Source organism: Etheostoma spectabile, chromosome 16, assembly GCF_008692095.1.
Source record: "Etheostoma spectabile isolate EspeVRDwgs_2016 chromosome 16, UIUC_Espe_1.0, whole genome shotgun sequence".
Taxonomy (NCBI): Eukaryota; Metazoa; Chordata; class Actinopteri; order Perciformes; family Percidae; genus Etheostoma; species Etheostoma spectabile.
Window position 1 is genome coordinate 25,515,591 of NC_045748.1, and position 17,091 is coordinate 25,532,681.

The following is a 17,091-nucleotide window of genomic DNA, read 5'->3' on the forward strand; positions in this document are numbered from 1 at the left end:
ATCTCAGCACGGCCCAGCTGACGCAGGAATGTTTGGAGATATTTGGCCAGCCATATAAACACGCAAGTCTGTCCCTGAGTGGCTGAGTGGGTGAGTGGGTGAATGAGTGATGAAGATACACCACTGGTCAGTCAAATGTTGAAGTTTCTCCATTGGCAGTTACTCTTAGGTAAGGTTAGGTTTTCATAGGTTTTCAAATTGAAAAGTTTTTCCATTGGTTATAGATAGGGACTAAAGAAGACAGGAAACTTCAGTTAGGGACAGATGAGAAGAAAGAAGAAAGGAAGAAAGGGGAAGAAAGTGTACAGGGGGCAGGAGAGGAGACGTGGGGAAGGAGAGGAGAGAAAAAGGAGAGAAAGATAAGACGAGTTTCAAAAAACTTCAAAACAGGAAGTGTTGATGGGACCCAAATTGCTCTGAAACACCGAGGGGCGTGCCTTAGTTGTACTATAAAAAAGCATTGCCTCAGTTGTCATTATTATATTCCTTTTAAAGGAGTATTGCCCCACAAAACAAACATCTGGTTCTATAGGAAACGCTGCTCGAACAGTCCTACTATTATACTATTATTATACTATAACTATTTGACTCAAACCAAGCTCAGCCATGTGCACTTATAAAACAAATATTACTGGGTGCACACAAAATTGCAGATGGACATTTCCTATCCAGGATTTCACATTCTAGTCTCTACTACTGACTGACCACTCATGGTTCAGCCATATTGTAGGTTTCCACCCTGTCTTGTTACGGTACTCTTGACTCTCTGCTAGGATCTGTTATGCAGATTACTATGTAAGGAAATACAAAGGGATGGTTGGGGTGCTGAGGCATTGATAAACACACTCAGAAGTCCCCTGGCTCTTAAAACCCTCCGCATTGGGAGCAGCAGCCAGGCTCTGGAGTTTACGCAATGGAAAAAACAGAGATTGATGTCCAGCCGAGCTCTCCACAGAGCAGGCTACAGAGCAGGGATGCCACCACGCAGCTCTTTAATTATAGCGTCTTCATTCTTCATTTAAAGATGTACTGCAGGAAAGGGAAGATGAAACAGCTGACGTGCAGATCCCAAACAGCTGGAATGTTTTTAGCAGCAGTGATTAAAGGACACTGAGGACTGAACTGGCCATGGTGATACTGTCTGTTTATGTGTATACTATGCAAGTTAATAAAAACTCAAATGACAAGAAAAATGTTGCTTTGCATTCAGGATATGTCAAGATAATATGACCAAAAAACATGTATACCCAGGGTCTAAGAATTAAAGTGGGTCTAATTCTGTATAGATTGTAAAGCCCTTTGATGCAAATTTGAAATATAAATGAAATTGACTTGACAGATAAGTAGCCATGTGATTAGAATGGCAGAGTTAGGGCCCTGCTCGGGCTTAAAATCAAGGCCCTGATCCCCAGAATTCTGGTCCAAATCCAAACTGAGGCCTGTGTCCCCCCTCGTAGCACAGCCCATAAGCTACTCTTGCAGCCATTAAAATAGAAGGGACCACATGTTTGATCAATTTAGCCTCTCAAACCAACAATTGACTTGCCTACGATAAAATCTATAGCTATGAACACTTATGGAGCATATCACAATGTTAGTTAGTTAGTTTAAATGTCTATTATTTTCACCAGAGTAAAAAGGCTTTTTTGCAGAAAACCAAACGGGCTACACAATCTAAACTAATCCACACTACAGCCAGCAGCACCGTCTCTTACAGAGCATTGTGGAGAAAAAGAACAGGATCCACAGTCAGCAGAACTTGACGACTGCCTTTCCATTACTCTGGATTAAGCCTTGCAGACTCAGTCATCATCATTTCAATGAACTCATTTCTATAAATAAATGGTGTGGTCTATGTTAGTGAAGTGAGTCCTGTATCAGTGGTGTTGCCAAAATGACTGTGACATGTGAAAATGTCTGTGTGGATGAGGAATTCCAAATCTGAAGCACACTTTACACTGCTGCAAAACACTGTAAGGCAACGGCAAAAAGATCTTCAACCAGGGGGAAAATGGAGCCCTGTCCAGTTTATAATCTCATGCATACATTAGTCATGACAGCAATCCATGTTTTTTTGCCCAATTATGGCTGTATTATCCAACACTTCCAAATCTATTAACAATCCCCAGTCTCTGATAGAATGTAATCCTTCAGAGGTAAAGGCAGCATGCTGCATGCACGCTGGGCCTACTTTATATAACCCACTGGGAGATTCAGACGTCATCATTCCTGGTCAAAAGCTACTTTGTGACTAATAAGGTACTTTTATGGAGGCATGACCATCTCAAATATCAAGCCAAAGTGCTTGATTGACTAGTCCTATCCCCCAGAGATAGAGGCAACCAATGAAAAGCTGCTTTTCTCAAAGCCAGCTCTCTGGCAACGTTCCAAAGCCTGCTCCACTTGGACAAGCAGCCCATTTGTCTAGGAAATGACTACTCAGGTCAAATGACACTAAAAGTGGTGGCACCACTGCATCACAGCATCATTGAGGTAAACAGAGTCCGCCTCCCCTCGTCTGCGCTGTTTGCACGGAACACGGTCCACCCGTCTGGGCACAACCGTCTCTGGTCTCCCGTTGCTTGGTCGACCCAAGCCCTAATTCCATCTCCGGTGATTGCATGTGCATACAGTACTAAAAGTCATCAGGATATCTCAATAACGGGCGGCTGAAACCAAATATCAAATATCAAAAGTCAAATATAATTGGAATAGTAAAAAAATCAATACTATTCAAATGCTGAAATTACTATAAAAATGTGATGTTTTTTTATAAATATGTTGCGGTTAGCTAATCTCCCTCTTCTCGCCTTGGCCTACCCACATGTGAAAACGAAAGCTTTTGTCATATCACGTCTGATGAACAATTCACTTTTCATTTCATGAAGTTAGCGGGAGTGAAAAACACAAGGCATTGTGGGCTAAGGTTACGTACCGAGTACCGTTAGTACAGGGGGAGTGACAGGCTGCGCCTGGAACTCGGAAGGACAGGAAATAGTTTTAATAGGACTGAGTCATGAGTTATAGGAGCTTAGCTGGGAGCTTCATGGAGACAGCTAAAGTTAGAAGTCCCTCTAGTGGACAGAACGTGTAACAACAACCACATGCTTATAGTGGCAGTGGCCATGCATAAGAGTAGTGTAGGACATATTAATAACAGGCTGCATTTGAGAATTAAATATTTGAAAAATAAAAATAACAAATACAATTTGAATGGTATTATACAGGAAGATTGACAGCTCTAATACACATATCGAAATTTGCACATTTGCATACACAGAACACGTTACGCATTTTAATTGCACACACTATATGCACATTATTTACATTTTTATATATTATTGAATTGTACTGCATTGGTATCTTTTTGTATCGCTGCAATGTCAAGGATTCAAAAGCAAAGTCTTTCACACTTATAAAAGACATTCTTCTATGAAGGCTGTGCTTTAAAACGACACCTAAGAAAAATGTTCATAACAAATAAAGAAGAATTGCATAGAAAGCTCTGCAAATTTTTCTTTCCGTTCTGAAGATTGATTCCAAAATGCTCCTGAAAACTATTACTGCTCAGTGCTCACTTTAGTCCCTGGAGAAGTGACGCTCAGTGCAAACAGTCCTCCCATTGTACCGTTCCATTTCCCCATCCTGGTATTAAACAGACCCCGCTCCAACAGGGTTCAAGCCTCCCCTTAAATTCTAACATGATTGATGCTTGTAGGCCAGGGGGCCGCGCTGAACACCCACCATGCTGCACGACAGAGCTAAGCTGAGGGGACCGGGCTTAACCAGAAGGCATAAACATTAACAAAGCTGTTTCAAACCATTAATGAACTCTTTAACGCAGCTGATAGGCCTGGATCTGGCCATGAATTCACTAACACTTCTGGAGTAAAGACTGACTGAGGAAAGTTAGCTTGAACGGTTGTCTGTCTTTGTGTGTTTCATTCAGAATAAAATATGTAATCCGGCCGCTGTAATGTGACGTGGTGTTGCCTTTTTTCAAAAGCAGCCGGTCTCAACATTTTGCTGCCTAAATGCACTAACCCCATTCAAAATGAATGGAAAGACCTGCGTTTGTGCCGGATCATGTAGCGGCTGATGAAGGCAGTCTCAAGGCAGACTCAGTTCTGTGACAGCCTGACAAGCTGTCCAGGGTGGTGGACTGGGGGGCACATTGTAGACACCCTAAATCAGAACAGCCTTCACTTTCATGTTTATTAGTCTGCCCTAAATACTAAACAACAGTTATCCATGTCCATACGCAGTCTGCTTGCATGGTCATATACAGTATATGTACTGTATGTCATACATTCATATGTATGTTATTGTTTAGGTGTTGTCTCACTTCTGTACGTTTGTGTGTGCTTTGTTAATGCTGCTCATCACTGTTTTTATTGTATGTATTGTATCTGTCAGGTATCCAGTTTGTAATGCTTTGTATGTAGTTTATCTTTCTTCTATAAGTGTGTGTGTGTCCAGCCCTATGAGGCAAGCTTTGTGCTATTGGGCTATGGTAAACTATGCAGGGGAATTTGCCACCCTTACTGGCAAAATAACGTTAACAATTTGTACAGTTAATGGAATAACATCATTTATTCAGATTAGCAGCAGGAACTAGACAGCAGCAGACGCTGTAAACATGTCTGACATCTCACACACACTTTGTATGATTTACATTGGCAACAATAGGGCATACGATCTGCACATCACAACTTAAACAAGGTGTAATTAATGAGGTGTCTTAAGATTACACCTTTAACAGCTTGATAAAACTGTGTCAAACATAAAAAGCCAGGTTAAACACAAATGAAGAGCAGCAGTGTTTTAACCTCTGGCTAACCTGAGCAGCAGCCACCATGGCTAAAAAGTCACTATATACTGTCTATTAACTATAAATAGGCCTGTAACAGTTATTACATAATTGTCTAATTGCAATGTTTTCACATAATCGCCATTTCGTTGTTTAGCTGTAATTAATTTCTAACGTCCTTAGGGGTATGACTGTTAATGGGAACTGTCAGTTTTAAGTTAATTTAAGAAGAAAATACAATGTTTAATGTTAACAAAGACGTGGTTTACTTCATAGGCTGTGTTTCTTATCACATAACCTGGGTAACAGAGATATAACCAAATGATTTATTCTAGGATTTACTCACAACCTTAAATTTGTTTGCAAAAGTAATACATGAATAATTGTTGTTAATTTTGACTAAAAGAGACAATTATATTGTTAATAGCAATTATTTCTTAGACAATTAATTGTGCAGCAAAATTTGGAATGGTTCCAGCTCTAACAGCAACCTCTTTGTGATTGCCAGAACATCCAAAGGAATATATTATTATACACAACTGCCCACACTCTGTAGTGGTGGGGACGATTGGTGAGGCTCCAAACACGCAGATGTCAACGTCCAGCACTACAAATGTGGTAAACCTACTCAACACGCCCTCCAGGCAGGGAACTTCTGACCACACCATCTACATGAAGGTTTATCATGTGCATGATGAAGCCAAAGCTCATCAAGACGTGCCCCCACCCTTAGTCTCACTCCCTGGGTTCCTTGATGCCTCCAGGCGGATCCTTAATGACCCCATTTGACCCTCCATATTATCCCCTCGCACTCCTCTATTCCTTCATCCCAACACCCAGCCCCCTTTTCCTCAGTACCTGGCCCCCATTCATCCCTAAAACCACCTCTCAATCCTAAAGGGGGCGATATAGAGCGTTTTAATAAGCAACAAAATGAGAAAGGTTTCCCTTACCTTCAGCTGTGGGTGCAGCTCCACTCTGAGCTTCAGCCAGACCATCTGGATCCAGTGAGGCACCTGGATCGGCTGCAGAATCAGATGTAGACAGAATTCAAGAGTTAAAACTAGAGCCAACATAAAACAAGTCGAACTTGGTGGTGGAGATCCATAAAGGTTGCAAGTTTATTCTAAAAAATACAAAAGGAACGACATAAGGAACAATTTAGGCTTAGCCGCAGTGAAGGTACAAATTAGAAGTCTGTCCTCAGGGTGGGGCTTGGAACCGTCATTGGGCCATTAATATTAAAAGTTCATCTTCTTGGGAGTTTAAACGTTCTTGGTAATTGATCAGAATATGAGTAATATACTGTATATGTAATTCATATATCTACATATGTCTATCCCATCTGGACAGAGTGAACCAGTGACAGAAGACATCATCTTTAATGCACCAGCATAGCTACTTTTTGACCCAAAGCCCGGTTTGACCCAAGGTACTGGGGTCTTTTTAGTCCACACGACTATTTTGAGGGAGCTAGAAGGTTCCTTCAGCCTGCTGTAGGTAGATGTCGCTGCGTAGTCGGAATGAGTCAGAGAGGAAGTTGAAAAGATGGGGTTTTTTATTTATCTCTCAATTAAGGCCGCAGAGGCAAAATAGAGACACAAAAATTACCAAACTTATGGGAAGAAGACACACTTCCAAGAAAATAAAGGTAATTGATCCCTATCCCATAATTTAAGAATACAACTGTTTACCAAATTAACCTTAGATCAAGTCACTACACTGAGGGCATCCAACAGACTTACGTCCTGCCCCCCAGGTGTTTCCTCAAGCTGTACACCTGCAGCTCGCCCCTCTAATTGGAACATTCCAACACACAGCACAATGCAGGGGTGGCTCAGGTGAGTAGACAGTCATGCCTTATGCAGCCAAAATTCCTCTAGCTATAAAGCTAGACATTCACAGAATATTATATATATACTGTACACATGATTAACACTACACAGACACGTAGGTTACAAAAGACATATTTGGTGCGAGATTTTTATCACAAGTAATGTTTGTGAAATAAACTGTACGCTTTTAAACAATAGAGAATAATGTAATGATGTACTATAGGTAGATATATAAATCACTGCAGTATTGGATGTTAAATATGTACACAAGAAAGCTACGGGATTACTGTGGGTAACTAAAGAAGGGCTAGGTTAACCCATGTGATAATCAACATAACACTCTAAAACAAACAGACAGGCAACATTTAAGGTCAGTCTTTGAGAGCTAAAATAGTCGTTACCGTGACGGCAGCCATGCACTCCATCACACGGCCCATTGTTGTGTGTGTTTCCACATGTGTTATAGAAATATAGTGGTTGGCGAAGGTCATCCCTGAAAACCCCATACCGAAGATTCCTGTACTTCCATCCTTGTCCCCAGAACTTTATGCGATACTATTTTACCAATATTCTAATGTCTTTTTACACGGCAGTGTGTTTTAAGGACAAATAACAAGACGCTACTTTTGCTAAAAAGAAAGTTGGAAAAGCCTGAGTCCTGGTAACCAGACCTCTCCTTCATAAGAAAGCAAAATGGTCTGATGTGTGTAGAGGTCTGTATGATTATACCATAAGTGCAGTCAGACTTCTTCAGTGTTCATCGTTCAGGAGGAAGATGAATTATCCAAAAAGGTCAATTCTGAATAAAAACAGTTTCATGTTAAATCTGTCATCCAGACGTCGATAACTAAAATCCTTCATCCGATTCAAATAGACAGTTAAAAAACAACCAATATCTAAAAGGGTATTGGTAAAAATGAGGCTTTAAATATATAAAATATAAAAAGGTAAATCTAGGATAGCGTCTGACTGACACAAAGGGGATATGACGCCATAAAATTGAATATTAAGACAGATATCTCTGGGTTTGACGACTGCTGGAAACATTTGGAATTATAAAGTACACAACTCAATAAAATGTATAACGCATCTAGTCGTTTTTAGTGTTCTCTTCCACTTCTCTCAGTTCGGCTGTGAGGCAAACTGGGATTTTGCTCTGATTTACACAACGCATATGTTTTTATGAGCAGAATGTGTAATGGATACCCTGGCTGCTCTGTGTGATTGGGCCTGGCTCTGCGAGCTAATCAGGATCAGGCGCATGCGAGCAGACACAACGTAGAGCTCGGTTATTAACTCGACTCGACTTGGCATTGGCTCCTGCCTTCCCTGTGATACAGAGCATGTGCTTGACAGATGTGGGTGGTGGAGGAAACTGGTGGTGCTGAGGACTTCAGCAAACAAAACCATAGAGCATTCCTTTCAGGAGCCACACTTCCCTTGGAGAGATTGGAGTTTAATCCAGCCATAGATGCAGGCAGATATGGAGACAGGTCTCCTTCAGTATGAGAAGGATGGATTATTTCATTAAATATGTCTGCATCAGATGCAGATGCTGGATTTGTATTCAGCCAAGACATGTCAAGCATAGTCTTGGAGATATTTAGCAAGTATGTCTGACCAGTCCTAACTTGTAGACATGTTTGCAATGTCTTCTAAACATCACAACAGTTGTGATCCCACTGCAAGGATGAGGCATCAAAACAAAACCCTCATCTTTGTTTAATCTGTCCCTTGGTCATTCTCAGCCGACTGCTCCCATCTGTTCCTGATTTATTGCAGAAGTAAAAAAAAAAAAACTCAAAACTTAATGGAAACAGCAGCGGGTGATCTGTTCTTGAAAAAACATGGAATAACACTGAGAATAGCTAAACAGTCTCAATGAAGTGAACAGGCAAACTGTCTGTTTGATTGACTGGGGGATTCAGTACGGCTTTTCTATAAAGTTGGGGGTTCAAGAGAGACCAGCCTGTTCTGTTTTGGATCTGGTTCCAGGTTAATAAAATACTGAGATTTGCTAGGCTAAGAGGGTAGGACTCGGGGGAGAGTTCTAACCCAACCAGCCTCCTCTCTTTACCCTGTCTCTCTTAATTATGCTGTAATAGTTTTAGACTGCCGGGGGACTTCCTTTGACACACTGAGCTCCTCTCTCTGCTCTCCTTTAGCTTCCCCTTTGTGTGCATCCATGTCCCAGAAATGCCTGTTACTAACCGAGCTCTGGGGAGTCATTCCCGGAGTCCTTATGTTCTTTTCCCCCCCGCATGTTTCCTTGGATCAGGGAGGTTCCAGAATCCTGGTTGCATCTGTTACATCCTGCTACGTCCTACTACGTCCTACTACGTCCTGCTACGTCCTGCTACATCCTACTACTCTCTGCGGGGCCCTGATACACTCTGCTGTGCCTTGTAATGCCGTGCAGTGCCCTGCTATGCCAGGAACTCCAACAAACTACTGTTTCTAGTCACTGTTCCATAATCTTTTACTGTGACTGTTATTGCCACTGTTCAGGCCTTTATGTGGGAAATCTATGGAGTGTCACTTTAACAAAAATATTTTAAAAAACAAATTCCATACTGGATAAAGTTATAAAATTGCACAGTACATCTACTGAGCATCCATCAGTCCCCCCCAGCCGTGGCTTGTACAGCGGGGGTCCTACAGCGGGGCTTGTAGGATCTTCTGGTTTCCCATGTGGGGCACTTGGCCAGTAATCTACTTTCACGTTCATAGCAGAAATGTATATGCAGTGGAGGTAACTATAGGTGGATCCCTCATCAGATCTCAATTCTCTTGGGACTGCTGCTTGGGTAATATAAGCAAAAGTGAACAAAATGGGTTTTATTTGTATAAAAACAAAACAACGGGGACGGTGGGTAAGTAATGTATTGGGTGCATGCCCGACTATTGTGTAACAACGGAAACACAGTCTACTGCGGCATGCCCATGTCATTGAGCCCAGCTTTATACCACGCACACGGTAACATAGTAAAGTAGTAATTTGTCATATAATAAACTAATGTTATGTCAGTAAACCAAAAGAGAGAAGAAGTGAGCTGAGTTCCTTAAAGCCTGGTTACAGGCGTCACTTTAGACAGTGGCTGTGATTGATTACACGTATCCACAGCTTTGGAAAATGAGGGATTGGGGCAAAAGGATGCTTTTCCATCCAAAGCTGAATAAGACTGCTGCATTCCAACAGCCTGCTGCCTCGGCCATGAAAGGGCCCTTTGAGAGCTGAGAGGCCAGGCCACGGCTCCATCTACTGGGGTTTGGACAGAGGGCCCTCTGGCACACCTCAACACTTTCCTTCACTCTCTTGTTCAAACGCTCTGTGGTGTGTGTATGTGTGTGGTGTGTGTGTGTGTGTGTGTGTGTGTATGTTAACCTTTGTCTATGTTCTCCCCATCCTCCACCCCTCTACGTTTGCTGCTATCATTTCCAACCTTTCCCTGAGTTTCAGGCGAAGGTTGATTTAACAGCTTGCAGAGAGCAGAGCGGAGTTATCCAAACATTTCTAGAAGGCCGAGCTACTTTAGAGGCTGACATGATGATGCTGGCTGAGTTAAACCCCAGTGCATGGAAGCAAATAACCACAGAATGTCAAAGGAGGAAAACATTACTGAAAACCCGACCACTGCTGTTCTCTCCAAGAATGTGAGTGGTTTATGAAGTGTTATAAAGCTGCAAGCAGCCATTAGTTTTTTTGAAATCAATATAGCTGTCCGTGGTAAAGTATGGTGAATGAAGCACATCCTGCTCAGCAACTGAATTGTTAAAGATCTTTTATGGCAATAGTAACAAGGTGACGTGTGTTGAAAAGCAAACCCCACACTACCAAACCTGACAAAACGGACTTAGAATTGGGGAAATTTTTGATATATCAGCATCTGACACACAACACAGCCACTGGGCGCGGGGGAAAGAGTAGACGTATGCAGTGGATTGAAAAAAGGTGTTGAATGGAGGCCAAAGCTTTGATAAAAAGCAGCATTTTCACATTTAACCACATTAAAGTGGCCACACTTTGAAATTGCCCAATTTAATTTGCTTTAAATGTTCAGCATTATAAACTTTTACATGGCTCTTAAAATTATAAGGCCTCCACAACACTGGCGTGTGTTGTGTGAAAGGCTGTCTTCTTCCTTCAGTGTAAAGGGCTCTAAAAGTATCGACACAATTAAATGCAGTCTATCTGTCAATCTGGCACTTGACCTGATGCGCTCAGACTAGGTCTATATTGCAATGGTCTCAGTGAAGCTGCGGTGGGGGGTGGGGGGGGGGGCACATTATCTCCCCAGTCTAAACAAGTCAAGTCCTGGTCAACCTCCCTATACTAGATATCCAATTCAGAGCGCACTGTGCGTCCTCTGTCCGTCTGAGCCGTCGGCCTCTCAGCTTTCTGTCCTGGGAGTTGACCAGGGTCTCCTCAGTTACCCGGTCTTAGAAGGAAAGAACAACACTGCTGTTTGAAGGTTTCTATTAACGGGGTCATTACATTAGGAGAAGACTGCACTCTGAAATGGAACTGCCATTCTTTATTTAGTGGTGCTTTTATTTAATTCAATGTTCAATTTGTTTAGTAAAAGAATGTTGGAAATGATTTCCTTTCAAAATACTGGAAGCAGAACTGGGAACACTTCAATATCTGTTTATTTTTGGCAAGTAATATCGTTATAGTGATATCCATTAGGTTTCTGCTGTGGAAACCGTTCTCTGAAGGACTGAAACCATTTGTCTCTTGTTCCAGTGTGGACTTCTGACCATTTAGCAAAATGATGACTTTATAGTTGTTTTGCACATCAATACAAATCTGATGATTTGATGTTTCTCTCAATCAAAATCAGATTTCAGTTGAAGCATTTATATTTCCTTTTTCTTTTTTAAATTTAATTATGGCATGGTTTTTCCTAGTAGCATAGTAAAATAATAACAGTTTTAATTTGATCTCGCTTCCTTTCTCTTTGGACTTTCAATTTGAATTATGAATAAATATTTCCTCCATAGATATAGGCCTGTAACAATTATTTCATAATTGTCCAAATGTCAATTTATTTTTACATTATCCCGGTTTCTTTGTTTAACAGCAGTGAATTGCTAACATGAGCTAAGGTCTTGAGGCGTATGACTGATAATGACTATGTATTATTATTGTTTTTTTCAATTGTTAGCTATTGGCACTTGACCCCATACACATTTATAGCAACAAAAATGATGGGGGGGGGGGGGGGGTACAGTTAGAACAAATGTTTTATGATAATAAAGAGGCGTGGTTTATCATAGGTTGTGTATTAGTGTTATTACATCTGGGTCATGACAGATCTATATACTAAAGATGTGTCCTGGGATTCACTCAAAACTTTAATTTGTTTATAAAAGTAAACTATAAATAAATATTTAAAAATTTGATGAAAAGAGACCATTATATTGTTAGAGTTTTACAGTAACATGCAGGTGATGATTCAGCTCCAGGCTTGGAATGGAACGTGTTGGAATGTGTTGCTGGTATTTCTGACCAACACACCTCCGCTCGACTGTGAAAGAAGACACAGACGATGCCCCCCCCCCCCCCCCCTCCTCCACTGCCCCCATAAAAGCTATAGGGGTCAGTGTATCTGATGGAATCCCCTCGGGGGAAACAAGCCAAACTGCTGTAAAGCTGCCTACCATAACAACTCACTCATAGGTCACGTCCACATGTACCAAAACAACCCCCCCCCCCGTCTTCCCGGGCATCAGTTCAAGAATAATTGCGTCCAAACGGATCCATTTGGAAAAGACTCAACACGCCATTTCATATTCCAGGCCTGTAGGTGTTTCTGCTACAGAAATTCACCAGCCGCCGGAGAAGAGGCGGAGCATGTGCACACAGCGCGCTGTTAACAACAGACAGTAGATTCTCCCTAGTGACCCTGATAGGCTCCATATCTTCTCCAGCAGGAACACAAGCACGTAGTCCACCACTGTTGTTATGAGACGCCGTCGCAGGGTCACAAGTCGAAGGCTAGAGGTCGAGAGGTGTGGCGATGACATCATCGATACGCAGGTATGTCCAAACAAAGACCCAAGGGTGCTGTTTTTGCATTTTCTCACCTGGACCAGGTTTTTAAACGTGTGTCTTCAGGCAGAGCGTTTACACGACTCATTTGGATTTAAAATCAAATTAAAACTTCAAAAACTTGCCACTGAGTATGAATTCATAAACTGGTATTATACTTGTTTACTATAACTTACACAGTACTAAATGTTAATGAATCTCATAGACATTTTATGTTTCATTCATCTGCTTACAAAGCTATATGGGAAAGAGTTTCAATTTTTCTTACTTTCAATCTAAAATGTAAAGCTTTAATAATTTACTGGCCAAAAGAAGGCAGGAAAAACCTGAAAACATGAAAACAAGCTATACATGGCCACCGTCATATTCACATAAAGGTGTTCCAGCTAAACTCCTAGCAAGGAAACACCTCCTGACTCAGACACAGACACAGAGCAACATTAACAAGTCCAATATTCACTCTCCTTTCAGCTCTGGTTTTGGTCTCCACCCACTCTTGAGGCCGCACAACATATTGATTTTTATCCTCATCATAATATCAACTGGCATCACACCATATTGCAAAAGCCTGCGACACATCGCACAGGACTCTTGAAAGAAAATATCAGTTGAAACCTGCACTATGAAACATAACGGTCATGTTGTCTTTTATGTTCAACTCAATGTTCAGTGTGTTAGTTAAAGACAGTAGGAAATGATTTCCTTTCAGTGGTTTTAAATTCAACAAGCAGTTTGTTGTATTTATACTGAAAGCAGAAGAACTAAGTACACATTCATATCTGTCTATTTAGTTTAAACAATGCGGCTCACATCACTACTCCTACCTTAAGCCTCTCTAATGTCTTATACTGCACTATGTTTCAGGTCTTTCTGGCTGCTCTGACTAACTGCACATCAGTATTCTTTCCCAAAACCTGACTGAACCTGGATTCTGCAGAGCTCAGCTTGTGTTGTCTTCACATACTACTTTGTAGCAACACTTGTGGCTGCTTGTGTGTGTAACCAGACTTGTATCCAAAAATACCACTTGAATTATCTGATGAACACTAACAGTAAAGATCTCTCTCTCGAATCGAAGCTTGTTTTTCCTTGGGTGTTTGTCACTCTAATTAGATTGGAAACGGCCAGAGCTTCAGCCACATTGGACCCCTTTGTTAAAAACCAGCTAACAATGCTGGCCTTCTGACCTTGTTAGGTCAGAAATGCTCCTAAATATCTAAAGGAGTCTTCCTGAATATTTACAAAGAAAAACACTGCGCTGCAGGGTAGTACTGCGATGGGAGTGTCACTTAAAAAGCCCATTGGTGTGACATCATGTTGTACTATTTAACTCCCCAATGTAGCACAAGTAGACTTTTAGATTTCACAGCTACTGTTTGTAGATCTCAACCTTTTCCGAGCGCACTTGAAGGCAGCTTCATTTCCCGGAGAAAAAAACTCTGATCCATGTGCACATGATTGGCCAGCGCAGCGTGATGTCGGGTCGCGTACACACTACCCCATTGGTAATGAATAGAAAGACCTGCACTTTTTCCAGACCACCGGAGTGTATGTGAAACCAGCCTTTGTGTTAAGTGGACAGTATGCTTCAAACTACGTGTCTCCCTTTTGTCTTAGTTGACTTAGATTTCTTTAGTTGATTATTTTGTTTTTTTGTACTTTTTCATGCTGAATGATTTATTTCCAAGAAAATTATGAGCACATCTCTGCTAAATTAAAGATTTAAAGAGGAGCAGTTGCGTGATTCTTTGTGAAGAAACTCAATTCTACAGATCTGTCGATAAAATCAACTAATTGATTAGTCAATGAAATTACATCAGTGTTATATCAGTATATCATTTCTTTATTCAAGGACATCTCTAGTTTTTAGATTGGCGAAACCTCCTTCATCTACACCTTTCCTCCGTTGGAGGCGGGCACGCCCACATACGTTTGAAGCATAATCAACTCCTAAGGCACCTCACTTTCTACGCTCTCTGTTACTTTCTACGTCAAACCATGAACTCAAACGACTGTTATCTGAAATGTGAATCTTAATGTTGATGCCCATACAGAGTTGTGACGGTGGTGAAGTTCCCTCAAACACAAACCATGTCCAGATGTATCGACTTCTATCCTAGAGGCTCTCTGTCACTGCTAACATCTACAAATAAACACACAAGTTTACAGTCTTTCTGACATAATGTAGCATGGCCCTCTCTAAATTGTCAGATGGTATCCCTTGCCTGCCATGGAATTTCCCTTTAGTGGCTCTGATGCTGTTTTCCCACCTTGGGAACACTCATCACGGAGGCAGCTCACACAGGGGTAGCTCCATCCCGGTGACAGATTTACAACAACAATAGCTATCTAATAAAAGGGGAGGAAAAAGGCACTTCCCCTCAAATATTTGGCCATTTGGTGTCTCAAAGACAGGACAATAAAGGAGACTGAGAAGGTCGTGGTGGGGGAAGAGCTGAGTCATCTGCATTTTATTGGCTCTCTGATAAGCGTGTGCATACCAAGCTGGGTCTGGGGAAACTAGGGTCAGCCGGCGAGAAAAAGACAGCGTTTGGATGCATGTGAAAAAACAATTGTTTATCTTTCTCCACACCAGCCCTGAGTCATTCTTTCCTTCAGAGGGGAGAGCAGGACTGTGGAGCCCAAAGGTCCCGCTACAGCTGGAACAACTCCAAAGTCATTGTCTCTGTAAATATCTCTTTTAGTCAAATTTATAAAAATGTATTTATTCATTCATTATTTTTTTTAAACTAATTAAAGTTTTAAATTCCCAGGATACATCCTGGGACCCAAATGACAGCCAATGAAGTAAACCACCCCTCTTTATTATCAATTCTAACTTTTCCCCCTTCATCATCTTTGTTACTATGAACGTTTATAGGCTCAATTGCCAAGAACTAACAATACTAATAAAAACATATGGTCCAACCAATAATCACTTATACAAGTACAGTATGTCATAACTAAACCAAATCAACAATTACCAGTCATACGCCTTAAGACATTAGCTGTTAAACAAAGGAAACGGGATTATGAAAAAATTAATTGACAATTAGACAACTAAGTAATAATTGTAACAGGCCTAGGTATCACGCAGCACAGTGTTACAGAGATTAATTGTGAACAAGCTCGAAAACTCAGCTCCCATTTTCTTCTGAGCTTGTCCTCTATGATTAACAAAGCATCTGCTGAAGGAGGAGGGACAGGCCATTACTTTGACAACCCTGCTGTTAACATGTTTCCACAGAGCCATGGCACACTGGAAAGGCCAGCAGCCTCTTACTGGGAGCTTTCAGCAGGCTTCACCGTCCGTCTCAACGCAACAGTCAATATTTCCCTATGGCCACATCATAATAAATAATAAAATAATGGAGTATGTCCAAACTGGTGCACTGAACAGACTGGTTATTCTGTCCATACAACTAAATATACAGACTGTGAAGCTTTAAAGGGAGTTGGGTTGGGGGCCGGAGGGTCGCCGGTTCAAGTCCCAGTATGGACCAAAGTACAGAGTGTGGATTGGTAGCTGGAGAGATGCCAGTCCTCCACCAGGAGCCAACACACATCTCTCCATTTGTGTGTCTGTGGGTGTGTGTGTGTATTTCAGGCCTATGTATCGTGATTTCTAACAAAACAGAGTGTAAATTGTAATTTCCCCACTCGGGGATCAGTTATTATTAGTAGTTAATTAAATGAGCTGCAAGATTCATCAATTAGTTGTAGCTTATTTCATGAAATTTTCAGAAAATTGATCAAACGGTATGAGTAATTTAAAAGAAGTCAAACTTCCCTGATGTCAGCTTGTTAACTGTCCGTATTTTCTCTTTCCATCACGCTCGGTGACACTTAACTAAATATCTTTGAGTTGTGGACTAAACGAGACATTTGAGGACGTCATCTTGGGCTTTGGGGAACATTGATCCACATTTGTCATCATTTTCTGACATTTTAGAGACCAGAAAACTAATCCATTCATCCAGCAAATAATCCACACATGAATCAACAATGAGAATAATCGGTAGATGCAGCCCTGGAAGTCTATACCGACGACGATTCAATTACAGGATTCCACCGGAAGTCCCTCTACTTCCACTTTCTTTGCGTTGGTATTCTAAACTCCCGTCGATTTGGGAAACATTATCCGAGCTAGAAGCGACAAATGAGTGATGAATTCTTATCACACACTCAACAGCCATTTTACTTCCAGAACTCGCCTCCCTACGTACACGTGTTCCACAGAAACATCTTCCTTCCCGGGGCTATTTTTCAGAGTCCCAAGGCGATTGTGATTGGTTTACAGAAATGCCAATAAACCAGAGCATGTTGTTCTGCCATTCAGGAATGCTGTGTGGACTAGTCAGACCCTCTTCTGCAGCGCTGTGGAGGAAGGT

General features: G+C 41.4%; 1 protein-coding gene across 1 annotated transcript in view; it reads right to left on the minus strand.

Moving 5' to 3' along the window:
• The window catches only part of ror2 (receptor tyrosine kinase-like orphan receptor 2), a 52,635-nt gene that overhangs the window by 25,237 nt on the left and 10,307 nt on the right, over positions 1 to 17,091 (minus strand). The window contains 1 exon segment of the mRNA XM_032540349.1: positions 5,764 to 5,835. Coding sequence (XP_032396240.1) covers positions 5,764 to 5,835 — 72 coding nt within the window.